This window comes from Argiope bruennichi, chromosome 1, assembly GCF_947563725.1.
Source record: "Argiope bruennichi chromosome 1, qqArgBrue1.1, whole genome shotgun sequence".
Taxonomy (NCBI): Eukaryota; Metazoa; Arthropoda; class Arachnida; order Araneae; family Araneidae; genus Argiope; species Argiope bruennichi.
The window spans coordinates 55,695,444-55,707,407 of NC_079151.1; the positions used below are offsets into that span (position 1 = coordinate 55,695,444).

The window sequence follows — 11,964 nt, forward strand, 5'->3', positions numbered from 1 at the left end:
TTTATCACTAATATTGGGTCAATATGAAAAATCGTTGGTTGTAGTGTAGATTTGGGTGCCCCTTCAATAGGCGACAAATTTCAGTGATGAAACACTACTTCTGGTTTCCATAATGTTTTGCTGCCATTGACGTTACTGTTTGGCTACCGACCAAAAACCCCCTTGATGCCGATCTTGGGGTCAAAAAATTGCCAAAAAATGAAGAGGCATCCAATTGTAAACTTTTACCGAATCGTTTGTTTATTTGAATAGTTGGTACTTTTAATGACATCAATTGTGACATCCAAACCAACTTCGGAATTCTGCAGAAAAGAGCATTAAATTGGCGATTCTTCCCTTTTCCCCAATATGGTAACCTAAAGAAGCGAGAAGAGTAATTCTTGTTTGTTTGTTTGAATGAGGGGGACTTAGGGATTTTTAGCTACAAAGGCTGTCATCCCAGTGTTCAACAATATCTTCAATTAATAAATGTCAAAAAATTTCAAGTGCTGAAGGAAAATATGGAGAGAAAGTTTATCTGCAAATGCTTTGCTCGTGAGTTGTTTGAAATTACAGCTTGAAAGAGAGTTGAGGCCCAACTTCGACCAGAGGCAACGTCTTAAGCTTGAGTATTTTCGGCAGTGCAGTAAGATATGATCCAAATTATTCAAAGATTGGCATGTTTCGCAATTTGGTTGATTCGACAGGTTAAAACGATGTAGAAGGCCAGGAGGTAATTCTTCTCACAATCTTACTCACAGCATTGTTTACCTAGTCAGCCATCTTGAATTTTGACTTTAACGAACTGGTATTGTTGGCATCCTTGGCGATGTAAATGGGCGCATTACAGTAGATATCAAATATATAGATAATATTAACAAACAGTGAAAAAAGCAAAGAACAAGTTTATTTAAAAATGTAGATTTAAAAAACGTAGCGCGAGGAAAATTGTTCAATATCAAAATTTATACATCTGCTTTCTTAGGGCATGTCAAGAAATCTCCTTCGAAATTAATTCAAAAAATGAAATGGTTGAGAATGTAACAGTGCATGTGATAGGGAAATTGATGAAATAAAAACTGATAGTATTTACGTATTAACCTAATGCCTGCGATTAATCAAAGGTCGCGCGCTAATAGATCGTTCAGTAACTAAAATTAATTATGTTCGCCAATGGCATTCGTTTAATACTTAACTATCAAACTAAAGTATATGGTACCAGCTTTTCACCAGTATCAGCCAAATCGAGCGAAAGATTAAAAACTCGTCAAAAAGTTTAGAACTACTACACAAATTACTTGCAAGCGGCGATGTTTGGCCAAGTAACGTAAACAACAATCTGTCGAGGAGACATTGCCATGTTTTATGAAAGCGCTTAAAAGGTTCTAGATTTCAAATATGATAGTTAAAGTTTTTCATTGTTAAAGTACAATCCATGATGATATAATTCAATTATTAACACAATAAGGCTCAATCATCAAGTATGAGACATTTTCGCCTATCATTAAAATTAACTGTATTGCATCTAATAAGAAATGCAGATTGTTTAAGAAGTTTACGCTAGGCGGTCATACCATGTTCTTAAGTCTAACCCATAATTCTAACTATCCTTGATTTTTTTTAAATTATTTGCAAATTTTAATTTCTTCTGTTTTGAAATTTAAAATTAATTTTTTGTGAAAAAATTCTATTCTTAGAAGTAAAAAAATTGCGCCTACCTGGTTGGGAGCAGTCGAACTATTCACTCCTGAATGATTCACACATTTCCAAATAATTGAATTTCTTCTGTAATTTAGAAATGTCAAACAGGATGATGTTCCTTTTATAAAACGGACAGTATATGTCAGCACAGTTACACAATAACACGAATCTTGAAAGTTTTCACTTGAATCATATCCGTGAAAAACACGCACAAACGTCCATTCATCAGTCCAGTAAATCATCCACAGCAAAAATCCACTCTTATCAAAATTTTTAGCATCAATTCAGCGTCTTAAATTGTACTAATGCCCACAGCTTTTTCAACATTTTAGCATCAATTCAGCGTCTTAAATTGTACTAATGCCCACAGCTTTTTCAACATTTTAGCATCAATTTAGCGTCTTAAATTGTACTAATGCCCACAGCTTTTTCAACATTTTAGCATCAATTTAGCGTCTTAAATTGTACTAATGTCCACAGGTTTTTTAATAATTTGGCGGGATTTGCTAGGGGTATTCACGAGAAAGGCCGAGCCCCCAAAAATGTGGGGAAAGGCAAGGACCAACATTAATATGAGAAATATATTTATTAAGATTAAAGGACAAAACATTGCTAACATAGAACACATAAAGATACACGAGCATGAGCTGTACGTCTTACAGACTGACTACCCAATTCTCGTCTGCCAATAATGGCGGGAAAGCATCATGGGATGCATGACGCAACATAGCTAACATGGCGCCATACAGGAGATGAGATCTGTTAACAGTTCCCACATATTTATTTATGTAATGATTATTACATTTAAATTTATTTTCAATTTTTTTGCGTAGATATTTTTTTTCTCTCTAGGAACAATTTCCAGGTGAAGACATCGTGAATATAGTGAAACTCGTAAGTCTTCCTTCCATTCTTAATGGACCACAAAGTAATGTTTATTTGATTTTGACTGAAATGGCAACAATAAAAATATGCGAATTAATAGCTGCTCATTAGTTCAGAACATAGTGCTATATGCTGATTTTTTTTTTTTTATATTGAGTGTTATTTATAATTTTCTAGGGACAGGTGGGGACCAGATGATCACTCACTATATTATTGACATTAATTAGAATGCCAATCAATTCTACGAACAGCTTCAGATCATACCAAATGAAAAAAAAACTAATTTTAAATTATATTTTCATAATAAATATAGAAACATTCTAATTTATTAGGTGTATACAGAAAATGGAAATCAGTTGAAGAATAATATTGATGAAATCGGTCACGTTTTGACGCTAGAGAGAGAGAGAGATTTTGCAAAATATTTTGAGAAAATGGAAAGTGATGAAGAAGCTAGGTTACTTTGATGACATACATAGAAAGTCATGAACTTTCGTACGATATTACCAGTGGTTGTAGTCTCCCAAAACTTTATCGTATATTCCCTAATAAACGTGTCGTGCTAGAGAACGCCTTGTATGGCATTTGGATTTGTTTGGATTTTTCTGGCGCAAGAGCCATAATTTTGACTATGCTGCGCCAAACCAGGGTTAAAATAATATCAATGTACAATAATTAAAAATGGATAGTGTACAAAAGTACTTAAAAACAACCAAGTTCCAATGAATGCATAAAATTTGACAGACTTTAAAAATGTAAAAATTTGAGCATGTGGTGTCTTGCCGAGTAATAAAGGTGATGGAGTGTTTGCGTTTTGAAAAAATAGCAAACGTCGAGCATTGAAATGTGGGCATTCTGACAATATATGTTGGACAGACATTTGACAGTCACATTTAGAACATAGAAGTGATTTTTCACCTAGAACAAGTGGAGATGTGTGAATTTAGTATGCCAATGCTTAAACGGGTTAATACTATGTCTGCTTTGCGATTCGGTAATGTAGACCACAGTCACGCATGAGGTTTAATAGCATGCAGTTTACTGAGCTTGCCATTTCAAATAAAGAAGCATTATGTATGGCACTGGAGTACAATAGTTATGAAATATTAACTTTTGGTTGAATTTAGCATTTTTACTGAATCTATTGTGTCATTCTCGGTGAGTTATTTGGCGATTGATAATTGGCATACTATTAATAGTGTTACGAACCTGTGATGCTGCTTCCCAGCATAGTTGGTTCCATGGGCGGTCCCAGAGCTTGGCGACCATTTAGCGACTTGGTGACGAATTTGGTGACTTTGGCGCCAAAATAGATTATAACCGAAACATCGAGAATTTCCCCGATCCGTCCAGTAGGAACCGAGTTACGCCTCGAACGTTCCTGATTGGTTGAGAGGCTTCTAGCCCCGCCTCGTAAGACCTATAAAAGGAGCTGCAGCTCCCGGGGTGTGACGGTGAATTGAGTCGTGAAACAGAGGAGTGCGAGAATAGTCGGAAGCGACAAAGGAGAGTAGCCGTGAATTGAGATTAGTCGTGAACCGGTGAATTGGAGTCGTAGTCCTGAACCAGATCGGAGAGTCGTCGGAAGCGACAGAGAAGAGTCATCGTGAATTGGGTCGTCGAAGTCGTGGACCAGTGGAGTCGAAGAGTAGTCAGAATTGACGGTAAAGAACTGGCCTTCCAGAGATAAGCGGAGCAGCGACGGAGTGAAGCTAGTGTTGAACTAAGCTGTGCGCTACTGTCTGCAGTAGAGTCTGGTTGTATGCTGCACGTCTCGGCTGAAGATAATCGTCTTTTGTACTGTATATAGTTGTCGTCTTTGTGCTGTCCTGTGTGTCTTCGTGTAAATAAACATCGTTGTTTTATTTTCTACTGCTGCCTGCTGATTGAGCGTTCTCCACACCATATAACTCCCACTATCCAAACGAACCCGGAAATTTCGTAACAATAGTATCCAAAAATCGAATTTGTGTTTTAGACACGTTTGTCTCGACCGATTGAAAAAAATATTTGACAATAAAACTGCATTTGTAGTCATAAATTCACATACCAAAATTGATATATTTAAGTCATTGCGGTTTTTAATTATTGCGTTTACTTATTTCTGAAAGTACAGACCGATATATCTGTACTTTCTGGTAGGTGGATTTCCGTAAACCGGTAGTTCGATTTATTTGGCTCAAATTTTGACAAGTGTTAATACTATAGATGTTAAATCTGTGTACTGAATTTTATCTATCTAGCTCCCTTTGTTTTGTAATTATCGTGGTAACTTATATTCGAACAGCTGGACAGACGAAATCCCTCTGAACAGATTTTACTCAAAATTTGAAAGAAAGTATACCAAATGTAAAAACCGTATACCAAATTTGAACCATCTAGCGCAAAGCGTTTTTGAAATACCTTTGTCACAAACAGGCTGACATTTTCCAAAAGTGTGTTTTCCGCACTCAAGGAGATCTAAAACAATTCGTCGACATCTCGAATTCGAATTTTTTGACGATTATTACAATATACGAGAAAGTAAAAATTGGCGATATCTTTACATTGGCTGTGATTGTGGGACTTTGTCGTAGTTTCTTTCCCATAGAGAATGTGCAGTGAATTAGGACTTTTAATATTTTTCTTGCCAGTGACAGTTGATGGTGGGCACTAACTATTGATGGCATATCTAGGGATCATAAGTTTTCAAACGAAATAAAAATTGGATATCTGACCAGCGATTGACATTAATTTAGAATGCAAACTAACTTCGATGAACAGCATCTGATCACTCCAAATGAAAATGCTATTTTTAATTAATCGAGGTTGTTTGATTATTCTTTAATTTTCATGAATATTTAAAATATGTAAGTATTTTTTTTTTATTCAATGCCTTTTTTAAATTCTTAAAATCCAACCAGTTATATTTGGTAATATGGATTAATTCGATGCTTTAGAAGTAATCACAAAATGCTTATTTTTTGTTAAAAAAATTGATAAATATATAAACATTTGTGATTGCCTACCATTTAATAATATTCATGATCAGAAAATCACATCTTGCAAATGGTGCTCATTTTCGCTTATTCTGTGAAATTCCGTTGAGGCCGCTAGTGAGCCGTAGGGTTTCTGGTTCGAGACCCGATTCCACCGAAGAACCGTCGTGTAAAGGAGTCTGTTGCACGTTAAATCCATCCTGCCAAACGTCCTCCCGCTGGTGTGGTGTGGAGAGGAGGGTGCCAGCTCAGGTGTCGTCCTCGTCATCTGACCTCGGTTCAAAATGACGAGGTCCGTCCCAAAATAGCCCTAGTGTTGCTTTACAACGGGACGTTAATATAACAAAACTAAACTAAAACTCTGTGAAATTCCACAGAATGTCTCTGAGCATTGCATTGTAGATATCGTAAAATCACTCTTTCTAAAGGTGGGTTTACACTCAGCCAGCTACAGACCATTCCTTAACACCACACATGCGTAGAAACTGTACAGTAGCAAGCACTTGTCCTGTCGAGACAAGAACTTGCTATCTTCTGCTCTTTCAGCGCATGCGCAATCTTCCTTCTGCGCATGTGTGAGTTTCTGGAATCTTACAACTGGTTGAATGTAAACCCACCTTCACTCTTTTCAGATTTTTCTGAAAGCGTATCTTGAGTGAATTAAGTGTGGTTTTATTTTTATTTATAATTATCTTATATTATTTGCACTAGATGCCTTTGATTGCCAGCTGGTGGCCAAGAATAATGATTCCAGTCAATTTCCGTTAAATCTCTTTATACATAAATTTGTGTGATTATTTTTCTTTATTATTGCAAATGACTTTAATGATACTGTTACAAATCTGTAATTTTGCTACTTGGCACAAATAGTGTCATCGTAAGAAAGACCGTTGTACGATCTGTCCTGTGCGTGCTGAGCGGCTGCCGCGTCAATGAACTCAGAGCTTGGCGACTAACTTGGTGATCGTTTGGAGACTTGGCGATGAATTTGGCGACTTTGTTGACAAAATGGATCATACTGGAAAGTTTGAGAAGTTTCACGATCCATCCAGTAGGAACTGAGATACACCCAGAGACGTCCTGATTGGTCTGGAAGATTCTAGCCGCCGCCCTCCCCGGAACTATAAAAGACAGGCAGAAGAAGTCGTGTGTGAGAGAAATCGGAGTCGCCGACAAGTAAATTTTGGAGGATTAGACAGCAAGCAATCTGCTGAACTAGCTATTAAATGTGCTGCATTATTACGATTGATTGGCGGTATTTGTAGAAAAAATTTTTGTAACAATACGCTTTTCTATTATTGAATTTACATATATTCGATTTTCCTTCAAAAAATGATGCATTGATTAACATCTTGTAAACGTAATCGCGTAAACAGTTTTACGTTTTATAAATTTAAACAAAGATTAATTTTAAATCTAATTTAAACTGAATTAAAAGTCCACTCATGACCTATCGCATTCTAGGTGATAAATGAAGTATTTCAAGAAGTTCAGAGTGGTTCTGAAACCGAAATGTTGACTGAACATTGGATTTCCCTGGTCGAAGAGAAAGTGCTATGGAATTTATCGAAAATGAATAAGCCCTTTAAATTCATAGGTAATATTCAATTTTTTAAATTATCATAACTCATTGTCTTGGAAAAATTAATCAACTCATTAAATGAAAAATGAAAATTTCAGATATTGCAAGTTGTAGCTAGTAAAGGAAATATGGGAGAATGTATTTGAAGAAAAATGTATTCCGAGGACAAGAATTAGAAAACGTTGGTATCGCCTATTTAAAGCCCCGTTCCGACGGCCCGTGTGCGTCTTGAGGCAGGCGCATTTTGCCCTCTTTCCCGTCACTTAGGTTTTGCGATGTTTGTTAATTTTACCGATAGTTTGCGGGAAGCTTCCGATCGATGTCCACAGACGGGGGTGGTCCTACAATGAGTCAGATAGCAAATTTACGACCATATCCGTAAAGGAATGGATCTTCGGAAAGGGACTTAATATAACATGATTCTGTCGAGTTTGCTGTTAAATTTCGACTTTAGACTAGTGCACTTACTGAAAGCGAGAAAAGTATGAAACAGAAAGCGGAAGTGACAGTATTGTAATAAATAGGACTGTGTTGGACTAGGTGCATCTAATTTTCATCGGGACCGCAGTAGCCTGATGGTAAGGTCTCGGCTTCGGAACCAGAGAATTTCAGGTTCGAAACCCGATTCCACCGAAGAACCATCGTGTAAGCGGATCTGGTACACGTTAAATCCTCTGATGTGGCGTGAAAGTTTGGAGAGGAGGTTCCAATTCGGGTGTCGCCCTCGTCATCTGATTGAGGCTCAAAATTACGAGGTCCGTTCCAAAGTAGCCCTAATATTTGCTTTAAAAGGGAAGTTAATTTAATTAAATTGAATAAATTCTCATCTTTGATATGTAACGAGGAAGCAAAACGTTGTCAGATCTAGAAACTTGGGTTCATGACCGTCTCTTAATTTCTTAAAATAATTTATTTAACGCCAAGTCAAATATCCTCATGAGTACAGAGAAATATGCTAATAATTATGTACTATCTCATCTTCAATACTGTTTCGAATGCAAACAAACAATCATATACAGTTAAGTATCATTTTCATTGTGAATGACAATATTCATTGAAAATTTATAAATTCGAACAACTAAAGATCCAAGTATTAATTCAAGAATTTGAATCATCTATAAATGGATTTCATTATTATGATCAAATGTTGGATTAAAATTAGAATCTCTCAGTATTGCTATAAAACGGAATGAGGCTGCATGCAATTTAATTTAGTTATATTTGCATTATATCTTGAAGTAAAAAGTCTATTGGAAAGAACCTCATTTTTTTTTTTTTTTTTTTTTTTGCTTTTGCTTTTGAACTGGTTAGATAATGAGGACGATACCCGAGTCTGGATAAACTTAAAATTTTATTAACATATAGATTGATGTCACTTTTCTTGTATTGTAATTTTATTTCAGGCGATATGTCACACTTATGCGCTATTTTAATATTTCTCAAAAAATTTCTAATTTCCAGTACATTGCATTCAGAATTTTTACATACATATATAGTTTCTCATCGCAATCTTTTTAAATATTTAAGGATTCCTTCTAATTTCTTCCGCAGATCAAAGATCAGTAGCAGCTTGTGTAATAACTATAATTATAATGGTGCATGGTAACTTGTTCACTGAAAAAATTTTAATAGCCGGAAAAGGATATAACATCTGGGCAAAAAATACGAAATACTGCAATATAAGATGAATAATGGCGTCAAATTTTCTTTTAAAAGAATATAATGTCTATCTTGAGATAATCTATGCAACATTGAGCCCTACTGAACTGAAGTAATACAAACCACACTTGAGCCCATATTACATGTTCCAAGCTCCAATTTCTCATCGCTGTAGACGAAAGCTTAGTCTACAACGGATTTTTCCTAGCATCAGATTCACATGCACTAAGGATTTGTAATGGGAGCAAAATTCGAATAAACGTAATTGGATTTCAAAATTGAGTCTTTTCAACGCTACCCTAATCCAAAGTAAGAGTTTAAGTAAATGACTTGCTAAAGAGCCTATGTAGATTATCTTTTAAAGCAGTAATCTTTAAAATTAGTAATCTAATTTTATCACTTTTAAATATACTGATACATGAATACGTCTAGCTTCTCTTTAAATTTAAACTTTTCTAAGACGGAAAAATGCAAAATCTGTTTGATAAAAATTCAAATGAATGAAATCAATTTTTTTTTTCTGCTCCCCTTAATTGTTGCCGATATCAAATTAAAAAATGCATCTTATTATCATTTTTAAATATTCATTCCTAAAGAGATTGAGTTCCGTTCCGTTATATTAATGTTCCGTTTTAAAACAGCACTAGAGCTGCTTTGGGATGGACCTCATAACTTGGAACCACAGTCAGATGACGAGGACGACGCCTGAGCTGACTCTCTCTCTCTCCAAACTTCCGCACTACACCAGAGGGAAGACGCTTGGCCTCGACGTATTTAATGTGCCTCAGACCCGCTTACACGATGGTTCTTCAGTAAAATTGGGTTTTGAATCTGAAGCCCTCCGGTTCCGTAGCCAAGACTTTACCACCAGGCAACCGCGGTCCCCCTAAAGAGGTTGTTTACGTTTTTTCAAAGAAAAAAAATGGTGTAATTTTAATCGTTATTGAATGAGATTGCTAAATGAAGATTGGACAATGCAGTTTGGGCATTTTAAATTAAATGCTCGGAAAAAATGAAGCAATATTTATATCTTAAATATCCATCCACATAATGTTCTGTTTCCAGTTTTTTATATTATTATTATTTCTTTGTTTCTGGCCTGCATTCATATTTTGCTTATTCTAGTGACCTGTGCAATTTTGCAAAAGAACGGAGCTGGTTTTCACAGCGCTTCAGCTTGTTATTGGGATGACAACACAGATGGTAAGTTTTGTTGTAATAGCTTTTCTCCTTCGAAGGCAGTTAAGAAGAATCTTTAATAGTTAACTACTATCAATAAAAAAAAATCTTAATCAAAACTTACAAAACCGTGTGTAAACTTCTTGCTTATCACGTTCAAGATATACTTAAATTCTAATGCAATCGATTCTTTCAACTTTGCGTCGGTTAATATCTAATTTTGTTTCTCAGATAAAAGAATCAAAAGAAATTAAATAAATATCAATTACGTCATAGAATAATTTGAATAACCATCATATCTGAGACTCAGTAGGCAGATAAAATTGTGTGTGTCTATTATGGTATGAAAATTAAAATGAGAAAAATTATTGATAAATCTTGTGCATGGTTGCAAATTCAAAATTACTTTGTTAATTTAAACTAGTTGATAAACACAATTCTTTTTATCTATAAAATAAATCTCTCCTGGGGACACCACAAATATAGGTTCTCGTTGTCCTGGTGGGTTCAGAAATAGGTGGGGTTGGCCAGCTCCTACTGGAAACGGCACATATCATCTACGAGGTGGGTTTTACCGAAACCGGTGATGGACTTTAGGACTCAACTATAGATCCTACTTATGTTATCGTGTCATTCCGATACCAGAGCAGAGGTTTATAGTATATGCTGAAAGATATGGGCATCTCGCTTACGTTTACAGTGCAACTATTAACATATAAAGAGCCAATCCTATTTTGGTATCTTTTCTATCTAGTCCTGAATGTCCGATTTCTTTGATATGCCGTCAAATAATAAAGCTGTGATAAGATTGGATGCATTTAGGTTCACTATATTATGATCTTTATATTAAAATTTATTAAGAGTATATAATTTTTAAATGTATATTGTCATTTAACAATGACTAATGCAGCATGACCGAAAATTGTATTGTCAGTCAACAGTTATTGATATAGTTTGAAAAGAAAATACAAAGTCAGCCACCGGTTACTGATGAAGTATGAAAGGGAAGTTCAAGGTGAGGTGGTTGGCATGGTGCTTAAGATGTTAATCACTTTCAGTCTGAATATTTTTCAGAGCTAAGGTTTAGAAGTTATGAAACAGAAATAAAAAGAAATGTCGTTGTAAATTTTTACTTCACTTTAGTTTGGCTTATTAAATACTAACCACAGTTTTTAAATTCAGACAATAATTGTTTAATTTCTAATTAGATTATAATTTTACCTCACGATCTTTGTCCACAAACTGTCGAAATGATTCACAATAAAAATTTCAATCTATTTCAAATATGCTTATAAAAAGGCCTATTTCGTATTTATAAATTATTAAGTTAAAGGAATAATAACAACATGCAGGAACTACAAAAATAACTGTCAGCAAGGACTATATTTACAACGTTACATAGTCACAATGTTAAATGTACTCTTTAGTTTAATACATGTATACTAATTAATATATTGTTCATTGGTATGAAGGAAATTAATTAATTTTCTATAAGTGAAAAAATTGCTAAAAAAAACTTTTTTGATACCAGAACATTATTTCAGCTTATTCCAAATATTTTTACTTTCCAGGAAGCTGCACTGTGCGTTGGGAAAATGCGTTTATGTGCTGTATTGTAACAGTGTTCGGATTGGCTGTATGAAAACATTATTGATACTCTTCAAATTCCACAGCTTGTATTTTACCGACCTTTTAATAAATATTTCTTGTGGCTTTTTATATGCCAAATATTTATTTTAATAAGATCCTTTATTTATGTAACAAAATTATAGATTTCTAATATAAAATTTTTCATAAAATTCAATAATCAACTAAGATGCATTTAAAGATGGAGCTGGAAACATAGCATCATAATAAATTACCTTGAAATTTTGACTAGAAGGGGATGATATCATTAAAATAAAGTAATACAAATCAAATGCATTAAACTATAAACTTAGGTTATTCTGACTGGTTAGCTCTTCTCTAGTGCAAAATCGTTATATGAAAAGATTCAAAAAA

The 11,964-nt window shown here is 34.7% G+C and overlaps 1 protein-coding gene across 1 annotated transcript; it reads left to right on the forward strand.

Moving 5' to 3' along the window:
- The first annotated feature begins 1,289 nt into the window (after positions 1-1,289).
- Positions 1,290-11,667, forward strand: LOC129972725 (dynein light chain Tctex-type 1-like). Its single transcript, XM_056086969.1, has 5 exons — positions 1,290-1,301; positions 2,533-2,574; positions 7,008-7,140; positions 9,910-9,987; positions 11,535-11,667. Exons 1-5 carry the CDS (start codon positions 1,290-1,292, stop codon positions 11,603-11,605), a joined length of 336 nt encoding a protein of 111 aa, XP_055942944.1. The 3' UTR covers positions 11,606-11,667.
- The last annotated feature ends 297 nt before the right edge of the window (positions 11,668-11,964 follow it).